This window comes from Chrysochloris asiatica, unplaced genomic scaffold (genome assembly GCF_000296735.1).
Source record: "Chrysochloris asiatica unplaced genomic scaffold, ChrAsi1.0 scaffold00008, whole genome shotgun sequence".
In the NCBI taxonomy this organism is placed as follows: domain Eukaryota; kingdom Metazoa; phylum Chordata; class Mammalia; order Afrosoricida; family Chrysochloridae; genus Chrysochloris; species Chrysochloris asiatica.
In genome coordinates, this window is record NW_006408526.1 from 827,345 (window position 1) to 842,707 (window position 15,363).

Genomic DNA, 15,363 nt, shown 5'->3' on the forward strand with positions numbered 1-15,363 from the left:
GTGGAAGTCATCAATAGTGCATGTAGTGTTGGGACTTCCATCCTATTTCCACCATGTCCTCTGACATCTGATTAATGGTCTTCCTTTCCCTTACAGCCGCCCATGCCAACTTCCTTTCCCATCAACAGTGCAGCAGCACAGCCCGATGTCCTCCCAGACCTCCTCCATCAGTGGGCCACTGCATTCTGTCTCCTTACCACTTCCCCTTCCAATGACTCTGGCAGCCCCCCAGCCACCGCCTGCCACATCCCCCAGCCAGCAGCTTGGCCCAGATGCATTTGCGATTGTGGAACGAGCCCAGCAAATGGTGGAGATACTAACAGAGGAGAACCGGGTGCTTCACCAAGAACTTCAGGGTTACTATGACAATGCTGACAAGCTCCACAAGGTATGAACTTCATGGGGAAGGTGGGGAAGAGGTTCTTTGGAAGGAACAGACTATCTACCTGCTCATAAGGGGTTGTTTCACTGACTCACTCATCAACACTTATGCCAGGCAGTGTCCAAGGCAAAAACAAACACAACACAGTGCCTGTCTGGGAGGAGCTTACTGTGTAGAAGCCAGGAGAGATGCGTAAGCCAATACCTGGAGTAGGAATGTGGAGGGGTTGCAGTAGATGCAGTGGGCTTTGATCTGAGGCTCAAGGGCTAAGTAGGATTAGCCCAGCTAGATAGTGTGGTGAGGGCCCTTGCAGAACACTAGGAATAACACAGAGGGAGGTTGAGGGAAATGGGTTTTTCCTTTATATCTGGGAACCTTAGACAACAACCTTGTGGTTGCCATGTTTATTTCATTAGCTGACCTACCTCTGCAAAAAGCAGCATTGCCTCCACAGTAGAGGGTCAGAATATTGTGTTATTGCATATTTTTCTTATGCTTGTGATGTGTTAGATGCAGACATGTGGACTAATTCCAGCCTGTGTAGTCATTATGGGAACATTAAGATGTATGGCGGCTTCCATTCTTAGGGCTTCATGTTAAAAGTCAAAGTAAGCACAGCAAGAGTCAGCAGTCACTGCAGTGATGTCATCAGCCTCTGATACACTGCAGGTAGAAAGGGGAGACAATGGTCAGGATGTTACAGAGCAGGAGAGTCACAGGACCTTTCTAGAGGTAAGGAGATATGTGTGACTGTCAGTGCTTTTACAAGGGACTGTTTAAGTGTCTGACTCTGTCCTGGACAATGCAGGGTCTTTGTAAAGAGAAAGGACTTCACATAGGACAGTGAATGTGCCTGGCTGGCCCACACTAATTGGCGTTGATGTCGTAGATAAAGATGTCAGGTCTTTTGAGGGTTTTAGAGTAGGCTCCTCTTCTCTCCTGAAGTCTGGCAGCAGAAAGTTAGGAGCAGGGGGTGTGATGGTGTAGATGCTCGCAGATGGACTCTGTCCCAGCATGTGTTTTCACTGCAAGTGTCTGGAGCTCCCTGGAGTGTCAAGCTCAGACTTGGCTCCAAGAGCTCCGGCTGCCTTTATTAGAGGCATCAAAAATGTAAGCCAGAAACAAACAGAGACTCGCTGAAGATTGCAGTCTCATATCCATTTTCACCTTTAGACATTGGGAAGCAGTGTGTTGTCTCCAGCTGGGCCTGTAAGCCTGTGCTCAGGCCCAAGCTTGCCCCTGACACCTCCCTGCGGCTTCTTCTTCCTGGGCATGGTCTGAAAATTAAGGAGGGCCATCTCAGCACTTCCTGGGAAACAAATATTTTACTCTCCCACAATGAAATTCTACAGATCCATTGGAGGGCAGAGTTTGGTCCTGGGTCTTTTCATGGGCATGTCTGAACAGTTATTCATGATTCACTTTTTTTGTTAATGTCTAGTTTTAATTGACATGTAGCATGCATATCTGGACTCCTGGTGTGGTGCTGTAGGATGAGCACTGGACTTTAAACCCAAGGTCAGCAGTTCAGACCCACCAGCTGTACCTTGAAAGCCCTATGCAGGGTCGCTATGAGTCGAAACTCACTCAATGGCACTTCACCACCACCACCAACACACCTATCTTGCTTGATTTTGATGCACATTCTAGTTCGCAAAACAAAGCTACTTAATATCTCCTGTTGTTGTTGTTTAGTGCCATCGAGTGGGTTCCGACTCATAGCGACCCTTTGTAGGGTTTCCTTGCGGTCCAGTGTTTAATCCATAGCGCCACACCAGGACTTCTCACATCTCCTCAGGGCTCCACTTCCCTGAATAAGGGATAATTCTTAAATTTGTGGCCAAAAAGATTTTGATAACTACTGTAAAAAGAAACCTTCTGGAATCCTAAACGCCTTCAAATCTTTGACAATTATAAATTGTTTTGTAAATGCTACATTTCACTGAGCTGTCATATGTCAAGCTGGAATTATCAATTTAAAAAATTCTGACTTTGACAGATACTTGCCTTATCTTTCGCTAGTTCTTTAGCTGTTTTCAACCACTAGGACCAAGACATGGAAGAGGAATTGCGTGAAATCTTTGGCTTCAGTTTGTGGCTTGTGTTCCCCAGGCCATCTTTTTCATAGATCTTCTCATTCCGTTGGTGTTACTACTCAGTTGCCTTTTAACAGCTGCTGAAGCCATAGGCCTGGGAACAGGGTGGTCAGATGGGTTGACAACTTTGCTTTTCAAAGACCAAAGCTGCTCATGCCCTGGCATAGAGTTGGCCCCCTACCTTGGGTGGACTCACTCCTCCATTGTGGGATGTGATTATGTTGTGCTGGCAATATCTGATCTGAGATCTTCACAGTATTAGGAGCACTTTGGCTCTTGCAGAGATACATTGTAAGGGCAGAGCCAAAAATAGATGCATTTTTAATTGCAGAGCTTAGCCTGTGCATGCTATGCCAGGAACACAGCAGAACGGAATGAATAATTCAAAGACTGTCAAAGCCCTGCCTAGCTACGAAGACCCTGTTTCCAAAGAGGCAAAGGGTAGTGATTATTCCTGTTAGTGTTGGAATGATGACTGAGCACTCCCAGAAAGAGCTGCTGGACTTCATTAATTCTTTTTCATCACTCATGTTGCTTCTCTTTTCTCCCAGTGTCCTTGAGACACAATTAATGGGCACAGTTCACATCAGGAGCACATGATGGCTGTTGAATGAGTTGGTCTCACAGGCCATCAGGGTACTGATGGGCATCTGAAGGGATAGGACCAAATATGTATAATCATCCAGACTTTGGGCCAAGCCCGTGGCTCGGACAGCAGACCTGCCTTTGGTCCCATGAACCCCTGAGATGTGCACATGAAGATGTTCTTGGGGAAATTCACTATCTAGACCTTGGAATGACTGACCTTTTCTCAGGGCTGTTTACCCATTTGTTTCTGACAACAGTTCCTGTTGCAGTTATGCAGGGCTTTCTCCCTGGCTTGCCCTTCTGTATCTGGGCCATGGAGTGCTTCTCTGTGTGCTGTCGTGGGTGACCATGAGACAGAGTTAACTCAACTACAATTAGTTTATTGATGTATGACCTGAAATGAAGCTTTCTGACACATGGTCTAAGAAAAGGATGGAGTCTGTGAAGGGAAACACAATACTGTCTCCATGCCATGACTTGGAGTCTGAACAGGCCCAGGTGATTGTTGTATCAAAACCAAGCTGTCCAACCTTGTTTTCATCTTGAATGGACTTCTGTGGGTGCTAAATATGTTGAGACATGAGGGATGCAAAGAAGAATGTGTGGTTCTTGCTCTCTTACAGAATGTGCCATCAAGAATTATAGAAAAAAGCAGATGGGAGAACAATTAGGCAGGTTTGCATGGGCTAAGTGGGGCAGAGGTAAATAATGATGTATGCACAACCTTGCAACAACAGGGCTCTGAGATACAGGGATTGAGACATGGTTGGAATGGGGAAAAGAGGGAAAATAATGTTAAGATGCTTGGCTGTCTTTGGAATCTTGGTTTTCCTTGCATTATATTATAAAATAGACAATGGAGGGGGAGACAAAGGACTAGCCAGAAGTATCACCATAGAAAGCTTGTAAGTCCGTCTTCTGCCTATAACTGATTGGGATACCTAAAATGGGGCTACAACATGCCCAGTGAAGGAGGCTTCCTGCAGAGCCTCTGCATTACATAAGACTATAGGTGGAATCCTGAACAACATCCAGAATCTTCACAGGTGGGAAATTTCCACTTGAAAGGATGAGCAGGCCAGCCTGGAGCGGCTAGAAGAACAGAAGATACTTCTTGAAAGAAAGACAGACAAGAAAAATACAAAACAATATAGGCAGACCAACTGATTACTACAAGAACAAGCAAGTTGCTCGCCCGGGAGACATCAAGGCAAGTGGTTGGATCCCCTCAAAGCAAACCCTCTTCCAAGACTAAGACTCAATGGGAATATGTGCTCTGATTGGTGACCACGTTTGTCACCGATAAGGGGAAGTGAGTAAAAAACAGTAATGAAGCTGCAAGCTAAGCCCTACAACATTCAGTAGACTCCTGTGAGCCCAGCTGGAGACCTAGTTGGCCAGCAGTGTGGCAAGACCAGGGGACTCTTGGACCCAGAGTCAGTGACATAGCCACAGAGGACTAGAGTGGAGAGTGAAGCGTCCAGCTGATAAGAAGAGAGGGCATATGCACAAGAACACCCACACTTGGAGACAATACCCATTCAACCTGGCTTCATTGACTGGATGATCAGAGCTCAACTAGAAGAAAAAAGAGGAAATAAAGAGTAATCGGATACAATTTGATGAATTTGACCTACACCTATGGATGCAGGAGCTCAAAAGAGGGAACACATCTTTACAGCAAGGATCGTTCCCACCCCCTCCATACACAGAGTAGTCAGGGATGGGCAACTTGGACATTGGCTACCCAAAATGGGGGGTGCTACAAAGGCAAGAAATGACTAGCTTACAAGCTTTCAAGAGGGAACCTAGATCCAGAGGGTCTGGAGGAAAGTAGAATCTCCACTGAGTAGTATCCAATCTGTCTAGGTGGGGCTGATGAAAGGAAATGCGGATAGGTCTCTTATGATACAATAGTGAATAATTGTTATCGGCACTGATTGTGAGGGTTGGAAATGTAAAGGTAGCATTTTGTAGCAAGGAGGGGAGTGATTAACTTTTCAGTCTAGGAGCAGAAGTCACTGGAACCATCAAGGGGAAAGAGCAGAGAGCCGGACCCTACCCAGAGAAGCAGTGATGCTTGAGATGGAGGCAGAGACGATGACGTGGAGAGATGGAGCAGCTGGGAATTTTAGACACAGAGAGAGAGAGGGACTGTGTGCTGACGACCAGGGGACAGGCTTGTAGGGTATAGCCTTTGGTTGGTTGATGATGGATGCATGGAGGAGATTGTAACCATTGTAATGAAATGATATACAATAGGATGAATGTAAAACTAATGTTCGCCCATGTAAAGTATCATGTAATTCTCAAAAAAAATAAAAACAAAGCAAAACTGACATCTTTGCTCTTCAGCACTTTAAAGAGGTTCTTGTGCTGCAGATTTGCCTAATGCAATACGTTGTTTGATTTCTTGACTGCTACTTCCATGAGTGTTGATGGTTGATTCAAGTAAAATGAAGTCCTTGAAAACTTAAAAAAATAATAATAATAATTATAGAGCACAAGGTATACAATTCATAAAATGGCTCTAATCCAACTCCCCATGCCTAGAAACCATGCTTTATGTCCCTGAAGGGAAGTCATTCAGTTTTTGCTTAGATACTTCCAGAGAAGACAGACTCGTTACCTAATGTGTACTGCTACACTCCTGGATGATTCTTCCTTCTGTTGAATCAAAGTTTGCATCTCTTTATCTTCCTGCATTTAGTCTGTCCCCTGCAGCCACACTGAAGGAGACCAGTCCCCTGTCCACTGTAACAACTGTAAGATCTTCCTTTCTTGGTACCTTCTAAACACATAACACTATCCTGATTCTTGACTGTTTCAACATTTGTAACAATAAATTAAACCACTGTTGGGATCTTGCCGTTTCCATTTATAGTGTGCAGAAGGAAGCTCTTTTAATGAGTCAGGTATAAAACATCAGTGCCCAAATCTTTCTGTAGGAGTTATATATTGAAATTAATTCTATGGTTAATACCATGAGCAGGGTACAGTTCCCAGGCTACAAGGACTATGTCTGTGCTCAATACACATGCATACCAGAATTCCACCCAGGTGAATACAGCAGTTAATAGACTATATAAACAGAAAAAGTCAGATTCCAGAGTGTGGTGCGGATAGGAAGTTATCCTGGGCTGGAAGGATGCACACCACTCCTGGGCACCAGCTTAGGACTGCCTCCGGCTGTATGGTGTTTTCAGCTTCATTAGCAGCTAAGTTATGCTCTTTACTCTTTAAGGAGACTATTCTTGCCTAACCCATCAGTCTGAACCCAAAGGCTACTTTTTCTAGATGAATTTAGCCTGTAAGTGATGGTGTGTCTTGGAGCTCTTTTGAACACACAATTAAGAAGAAATAACATGATTTGCAGTGGAATGGAGAAAAAGGTTCAGGACATATTGTTCTCTCTTCTGTCACATTACCAACAATCCATGATCTCTCTGAAAGAAACAGAAAGGTCTCAGTGAAAAGTGGGGAATGTGGAAGAAGCAACTGTAATTTAATAAGGACTTTGAGAAAATAGCATGGTACCAAATGGAGCCTTGGTTTCACTCTGATGGCTGCAGCTAAGTAGAAGCCTCGGTACTCTTCATGTAGTCTCTTGGCTCCACTCTAGCCTCTGGGGACATTGACCGCATTCACTGTCCTTCTGTAAGGTTTTGGTTTCCTGGCTCCTTAGGACTCCCCCTGGCTTGTACAGTCTCTTTCACTAGTTCTTCTGCCCAACCAATCCCCTCATTACTAATGTGCCTCTTCCTGCTCCACTCTGTTGAGCTCCCTAAGTGGAGTCTCCACTCTGTGACTCCATCAGTCATCGGGAGAGTATTCTCCCGACATTCAAATCTGTATCTCCTGGAAATCTTTGCTTAGATGTTTTGCAGGTTCCTTAGGTACAATATCTCCAAAACTAGACCGATTTTCCTTCTTTGGAAAACTTGTTTTCCTTATCTTTATTATCTTGGTGTTGGGTCTTATTACCTAGCCTTATAAGCGATGAATGTCTAGATTGCCTTTGGTTTCTCTCTCCCTGGTCATCCAGACCCAGTCACCAAAACCTGTTGATTCTACCCCTCAGTTTCTTTTCATTATGCCCCTTTAGTTGTCACTGTGAATTGGAACTGACTCGATGTCACTTAAACAAACAAATCGCTTTTATAGGGATCATTTCCTAGGCAAAGACTTAAAAACAATAATCAAGCAGGTTTTATTGGTGCTGTGGACTGGGTATTGGGGTGCTAACTGCAAGGTTGGTGGTTCAAACTTAACCAGCTGCTCCATGGGAGACAGATGAGACTGTCAGTGCATCAAGATTCACAGTCTAGGAAACCCTAAGGAGCACTTCTACTCCATCCTGTAGAGTTGCGATGAGTTGAAATTCACTTGATGGCAATGGTGTTGACTTGTTGGGTTTGGAGATGGAAAGAACATGTGAAAATCTATTTAGAATCTAGAGTTTGGATTTTAGTTGTCCTTTAGTTTTTGTCAATTTAAATTTTTCCATGTGATAACTGGGACCAATAATAATAATTATAAATTGTCATACAGAATAGAAGAGTTTAAGTTAGGTTTACTTAACTTACCTGCCTGGTCAGATTGTTAGTGTTATTGCTAGAAGTCAGAATCAATTTGATGTCAATGGGTTGCTGGGATGGCAATCTTTAGGGTCATGTTTGCACTCTGCACTGGATGGGTAACTACGAGGTCAGCAGTTCAAATCCACCAGCCACTCTCGGAAACGCTATACAGGGTCATTATAAGTTGGAAGTCCTGGTGTGGCACTATAGGATAAGTACTGGACTGCTAACTGTGAGGTCAGCAGTTCAAACCTATGAGCCACTCCTAAGAAACCCTATTACGGGATTGCTATGAGTCAGAACTGACTCAATGGCACTTAACAACAGCAACTAACCTTAAGGTTGGCAGGGCGGTTCAAACCTACCCCACAGTACCATAGAAGAAAGGTCTGGTGATCTGATTCTGTAAGAAAACCCTGTGGAGGAGTTTTCGGTAATACATGGGCTTACCATGAGTCAAAATCAACTCAACTGCTTATGTGTTTGGTTTATTTCAATTTTCTGATAGCTGTTAGAGAAAATGTTGTTGTTGTTATGTGCCGTGGAGTCGGTTCCGACTCATAGCGACCCTGCATGGGGTTCCAAGGCTGTTAATCTTTACGGGAACAGAACACCTCATCTTTCTCCCGTGGAGCAGCTGGTAGTTTCGAACTGCTAACCTTGCGGTTCACAGCCCGATTCGTAACCACTACGCTACCAGAAATTGATTACATGATCAGAGATGAAATTTGAGATGCAGAAAGGCTACACTGATGCTTAGAAAATCCAAGAATAAGCATCACTAGGGTGTCCAGTGTGAATGTTTAAAAACTGGCTTTAATGCTAAATTCTGTCTTTTAGTTTGAAAAAGAACTTCAGAGAATTTCAGAAGCTTATGAGAGTCTAGTCAAATCTACCACCAAGCGAGAGTCTCTGGACAAGGCAATGAGAAACAAACTGGAAGGCGAGATTAGAAGACTTCATGATTTCAACAGAGATCTCCGAGGTATGTCAAATTTGATTCATGTTCTTGCCCCTCAACCACCCATGTGGCCAACAGCCTGATTTCAGGCCAGATTTCAGGTCTGTGGTAGCCCATTTTGTCAATTGCATTGGGGGAAAGAGTGAGATCCTCAAAGAGCAGAATTCTTGTTTTTTGCCTTGTAGGTGACAGTATTAGGTCTTAGAAGTGACACTTGTATGCAAGAGTGCATGAAAAGGAGACAGCACATGTCCAGCTCGGTCTTGCATTAGATGTACTCAATAGTGACCTGTGACCAGGTGAATGGGAATATTTTAAAAGACCCATGATGAATGACAAGCTTTCTACTACAGGCAAATCATTTGGTAGTAGTCTTTGAAAGTCAATGTTTAACCCTCCCTTGCTAGGTGAATTCTAAGTAACAGAGCTAGGCATATGTTCCTCCTTCAAAAGGAAATTTTTAAAAGCCCAAATTATGAAAAGAGTAGACGTATATATTCTCTGAAAAGATGCTGCTGCAGTATCTTGGCAAACTCCAAAATCAGGATGATTTCGCCTGTTAAATTTCACTTAACTTTAAGAGCGTAATATTTTTTCTAGTCTCCTCCTATTCAAGGAGGCTTCCAAAAGCCCGTGGGAAAATGGAATTTTTCCAGAAACATTTTGAAGCCCCTTCATATCATCGGAACACTGAGTGGACTAGTACCTGCATGTAGCTGGATATAGAGTCTCCCTTATCTGTTATTATAAGCACTTTCAGATGGGCAGTTGATTGTTTTATTTGTTTTCGGTCCTGAGACTATAGATAGCAATCAGTGGCTAAAACTGATGGTCGAGGTTACACTACAGGGCTGGGTCTGAGGCCAGGACCTCAAATCAGAGTTTTGCTGATCTTGCAAGCAGTAAAGTAGTTTTTCCCAGAACAGATCCTTGGCTGCCTACTGCTGGTGACTGCCCTTTGGCATGAGACTACGTAAAGATGCCCATGTGACTTCTAAAAACTTTCAATATTTTGAAGTGTGGGCATTGTTGCTTCCCCCTAGTTGTTCAGTTTTTGACTCCTGCCTAAGCATGTCTGAGCATCTCTTCCTATCTATTTCATTTCTCAGTTAGATGATGATCTAAATCCGTATGTATTTATCTTGAACCATTTCTTATGTATAGATCGACTGGAGACCGCCAACCGGCAGCTGTCCAGCAGGGTGTACGATGGGCATGAAGACAAAGCCACAGAAGGGCATTATGCTTCCCAGAGTGAGTCTCCACTATTATTTATCCTAAAGTGGGAATTTTTGACAGCTGGGGGTTTCAGAGAAAAAGAAATACCATCCGTTTCAAGGTGGGTTTTGTACTCTTTGGCGTTTGTTTGTTCATTTAGCTTTCAAGCCTGATTTCAGGTTTGGTCTACCAGAAAGAAAGCTAAGGTAGCTATATACGTTATTTCAGAAATGTTTATTCCATCCTTCTGACCTGTAGATTCTCTCTGTCTATAATGCCCTCTGAAGAACAGCAATGGTCCATAGTTGCTGGCACTCACCACTTTAAATAAGTCTTCATCATTTTTCTGCAGTGGAAAGGGAAGAGGCCTAGTGGCAGGGTTTGGATCTCTTGGCGTGTTTTGTGTTTGTGTCAGTTAAGCTTTCTCTAAACTATGTCCCTTACTTTCATGTACAGCATCTAACAACCATACTGAAGGAAGGATGTGGCAGTCTGCTTCTATAAAGACTGTTGTTGTTAAGTGCTGTCAAGTCGGTTCCAACTCGTAGCAGCCCTATATAGGGTTTCTGAGGAGGAGTTGGTGAGCTTGAACCGCCAACCTTATGGTTCAAACTGACCTTGTGGTCCAGTGTGTTATCATCCCACAGTGCCGCACCAGAACTCCTCCCTTGGAAACCTTTGGGCAGTTCTACTTTGTCCTACAGTGTCACTGAGTCAAACTGATCACTAGGACAATGGATTACTTGTGTCTTTAGGGTTTATGTCATGTGTATAAAGGCCTTTTGCACCCCAAGATTATAAAATTATTCATCTATATTTTTTTCACGTATGTTATGATTTTGTTGTTAACAAGGCTTAGTTAGATATTAGGAACTAGCTCGAGGCAGAGTAGAAGAGGAATTTATGAGAGACTAACATGGAGGCAAGGAGCAAGTTGGCCAATATTTCAATTTATAGACAAAGGAGGTAGTGTCCCTGAACTAAAGCATAGAAGTAGCGATGGAGAGTAGGAAATGATAAGCTAGACACAGAGCAGTGGGACTTAGTGACCACTGAACAATAGCAGTGTGAGAAGGAGAAAGGAGTGTGACCAGGATAACCAGACAGGTGGTCGCCATTCAGTAGTAAACAGCAGGAAGGGCAGGTTTGGGGTTTAACCATCTCAGCCTGTGACCCATAGCTAAGTGAGAAAGTAGAACAGTAGGTGCAGAGATACCGGTATCCCCACTATCCGACAGTGGAACCTTCCTAGGAAATCTTTTGTAAGCTGAAATGGTGTAAAGCAATGAAGCAATTGCTGTTTATTTAGTTGTTGTTGTTGTTTAAGTGCCGTCGAGTCGATTCTGACCCACAGCGACCCTGTATAGGGTTGCCAAAGAGCAACTGGTGAGCTTGACCCACCAACCTTGCAGTTCAAATGACTTTGCAATCTGACACATTAGCCCACAGCACCACTCATATATAGGGAACATTTATTTTAGTGTTCCCAGACCCAATAAATAAATGACCAAAAACACATAAAACCAAAGCCACACTAACATACTCCCCTAGTGTTCACAGACACAGTTGAAAGCTGTGGTAGCGGATGCTGAAATGGTGCACGTTGTTCCCTGGAGAGGAGCTTGTCAGCGCCACTCTTGCTGCTCTGGATGCACGTTGCCTCTTTAAAGGCTCACTGTAAAATAAATGCTGAACACTAGTTTCGCTTTTCACCCTTTTTATAAAAGCATAGATCCTCTTCTGATTTCTTTGGGTTAGTGAAAACAGGTACCAATGTAAGTCTTTCGTCCAAACGAAGTGGCGTAAAGCAAACTTTGGGGAGTGGGGGATGCCTATACTCAGAAGGCTAGTGATGGGTGGTGGTCTCTGTCAGCCTTTCTTTTCAGCACGTGGCTAGAGAATGGCAGGTGTGAATTACTCCTCTCCTCATAGTTATTAATGTGTTCCATTAACTGTGTGTTGTTTTAGAAACACCATTATTAGAACAAATTTCAAATCCCTAGTAATCAAAGTGATGAATATTGCCCACTTAAGAGGAGGCTATCCTTTTCAAATGAATCTTTTGGGACTCTAGCATTTGGCTAAGAAAAAGGCAACACTGCATAGGAAATACTCTTAAATAAATAGTGCTTTCTTTGGAAAATGCACACCAAGGAGCTAAAGCTAAGTTATAAAGCCCCTGATAACCACCCTAGCTAATGGGGACATAGAGGATAACATGCTCAGCTGTTTACCAAGTGCTCATGTTGGAGCTAGGAGTATTGGTTCAAGAGCACCGAAGCAACTGTCAGTACAAGTGGTGAGGGAACTTGAAAACTCTCAGTTACTGGAGGGAAGAGGTCCTTGCTACCCAGTGTAGTTTTCTTTTAAGAAAACTGAACTCTCTGTTCTTAAGTTTGCGTCTGCTGAAGGCCTGGGTAGTTACGAATCAGCTCTAAAAGTTGAGTTAACCATGAGATTAAAAATCATGCAGAATTAAGTTATTTCTGAATTTGACAGCTGTGAGAATTGTTTTTTCCGTATCACCTCATGGTGTTGCAACCTTCTCTCTGGAGGAATTCAGAGTTTCTTGTTTGTTTGTTTTCTGGTTTTGTTTGGTTCTTCTTTTCCATGTTTTTTATAGCTTATAGATTCATGGAGACAAAGTCAAATTGCTCTTGGAAACATGGCCTCTTGCCAATTCCCCTTCAGTCTGACTGTGTAAAACCAGGGCTGCTTTGTCCTTTAATTTCACTGAGGTTCTGGTTTCTCCCTTTCATTTATTTGTGGACACACACACATCAGAGGAAGGGCACAGTCAGCTGAGGCCATGCCTCTGGGAATGTCTCTTATTATTCTTTGCTATATCTTTCAGGAAGTGAAACTTTTTATACCACTTCTTTCTGAAAATGAGTAACTCCACGGAATCCCCATCAGCTTTAGGCCAGAGAGTCAAACATAAAATATCCTGTGTGGGGAAACTAGATTGGTAAATATGAAATTTAATTTTATACTGTTTTTTTAGTAGATTTTTCCAGGCTTTGCTATGTTCAGGGATCCATCATTGGAGACCTAGTTCGCTCTGACATGCTCATATTATCCCAGGATAAAACCAAGCCACTTTAAAAAGCTACACAATCTAGTACAAAACTCATGTTCTCCCATGTAAGCTATCACTCAATGCACAATAAAAGCTATAAAAAAAAAAAAAGAAAAAAAGCCACAATCTACGTCCCACTGGGATTTTTTTAGGCACCCCACGCTCAACATATCTGGTTAAATTTATATCTATTTAAAGTAAAGTCTGGCTCCTAATGGGAACACCTCTCCAAGAAAAAACAAAACAAAACAAAACTTTTTTTTTTTTTTTTTTTTTTGACATTTGGTGATTCATGTAAAACAACATATTGAGTAAAGTCAGAACTGATGGATTTTATTTCTTTTAAAATCTTCACGGGTTTAAAATGTGACAGACAAAAATATGTGGGATCATACTATTTAAAACATAACAATGATTATCTATTTTCAGCATGTCTTATAATCATCATTTTGCCCTGGAATCTTATTTTAAGTACCTTGGTTTTAACACAGAACCTAAAAGTTACAGAAGTAATTTCCTAAAAGAAAATATCTGGTTTTTATATTTTCTCTAAGTTCTTTTTTTGAAACACAAGATAGAAATTGTTGACTCCTGTGGAATGTAGGAGATTATTAGTTCTTCATTGGGTTTCATTGCATCAAATATTGTAGGTTTTTTATTATGGTATGGCACTTCAGAATAAGCACTTGACTTCAAGGTTGGTTTGAACCACAAGGTCAGTGGTTCAAACTCACCAACAGCTCCTTGAAAACCCTATATGGGATTACTATGGGTTAGAACCGACTTGATGGCACTTAACAACAAAACAACATCCTGGTATGGCACTGAAGGATAAGCACAAAGTCAGCAGTTCAAACCCACCAGCTGCTCCTTGGACACCCTATACAGGGTCTCTGTGAGTAAGAACTGACTTGACAGCACTTAGCAACAACATGAAGCTTAATTAGGAAGGAAAGGTGATGTTTTCAAAGTTAAATGCTGTCAATTCCTTTGAGTCTGTCCCCACTCCTTCCCAATACCACACTCCTGATAACAGCACTTACTCTACACGCTGAATAATTATTAAGTGCTATTGAGTCAGTGGGCTACTGTATGGAGTTTCTGAGGAGCAGCTGTTGGGTTTTACCTTGCAGTTAGCAGTCCAGTGTTTATCCTACAGAGCCAGGATTTATTTGTATGAATCCCCCTGACTAGATGGAAGAGTTACAACCATTGCTCTTCCCATATCCTACTCCCACCCTCTACCAAAGCACCTTAAGAGTTTCTGTAGCAGGCATTCAGTAAAATGTGAATGAAGAGAATGAAAAGAAATGTACAATTCCTAGAAAATCTTAGTAATAACAGGCTTTAAGTTCTTGTGCAGCTCACCATCCACTTAATCAGATGTCCTATTTTGTTTTAACTCATTGTGTCCTGCTCTTGTTGGGAGATACCCCAGCTGTTTTCGATTATTTCAAGACACTAGGCAAAAATCAATAAGTACAATGGCTAAGCACTCAGCTGCTAACTGAAAGAAAGGTTGGCTGTTTGAACTCACCAGTTCCTCTGTGGGATAAGAACCTGATGACTTACTTCTGTAAAGATTATAGCTAAGAAAACCCTACAGGGATGTTTTACTCCATCACCCGGGGCTGCTATGAGTCAAAATTAATTAGATGCCACCTAGCCACAACAGGCCAAATTATTAAGAGAACTACTATGGAGTCCTGGTGTGGTGCTGTAGGATAAGCACTAGACTGCTAACCACAAGATTGGCCATTCAAACCTTCTAACCACTCCTTGGAGACCCTATATAGGGTTGCTATGAGTCAGAACCAATTCAAGGGCACTTAATAACAACAACATCAGAATAGAAGCTATCTCCACCTTCCACCAAAACACCTTGGTCTTTATATACCAAGCATTCAATATTCATGGAAAGAAATAATTTTAAAAAGTGGAAAATTACAACATGCACCATCAGCTTAATCAGAGTGTCCTTTTTGTATTTTAACTCAGTGTCTCCCAGTGTTGTTCAGACACCCCACTTTATCCTCAGTTATTTTGGGGTATTAGGCAAAATCATTCAAAGAGCTACTATTAGAGTGAAGTTACTTTATCAAACATTCAAATTTCTTCTTTTAAAAAGAAACCAGATGTGTGCACAACCTTGGAACAATTGGGCTCTGGGATACAGGGATTGAGACATGGTTGGAATGGGGAAAATAATGTTAAGATGCTTGGCTGTCTTTTGAATATTAGTTTTCCTTGCATTACATTATAAAATAGATACTGGAAGGGGGAGAGAAAGGAATAGCCAGAAATAACACCATAGAAAGCTTGTAAGTTCATCTTTTGCCTATAAGTGATTGGATGGAATACCTAAAATGGGACTACAATGTGAAGGAGGCTTCCTGCAGAGCCTCTGCATTACATAAGACTATAGGTGGAATCCTGAACAGCATACAGAATCTTCAGAG

The 15,363-nt window shown here is 42.4% G+C and overlaps 1 protein-coding gene across 1 annotated transcript in view; it reads left to right on the plus strand.

Annotated features, from left to right (window-relative positions):
- The window catches only part of AMOTL1 (angiomotin like 1), a 76,484-nt gene that overhangs the window by 20,285 nt on the left and 40,836 nt on the right, over positions 1-15,363 (plus strand). The window contains exons 3-5 of the mRNA XM_006833741.1: positions 97-388; positions 8,487-8,631; positions 9,772-9,861. Of these exons, the coding sequence (XP_006833804.1) occupies positions 97-388; positions 8,487-8,631; positions 9,772-9,861 (527 nt within the window). The remainder of the gene's footprint in view (positions 1-96; positions 389-8,486; positions 8,632-9,771; positions 9,862-15,363) is intronic.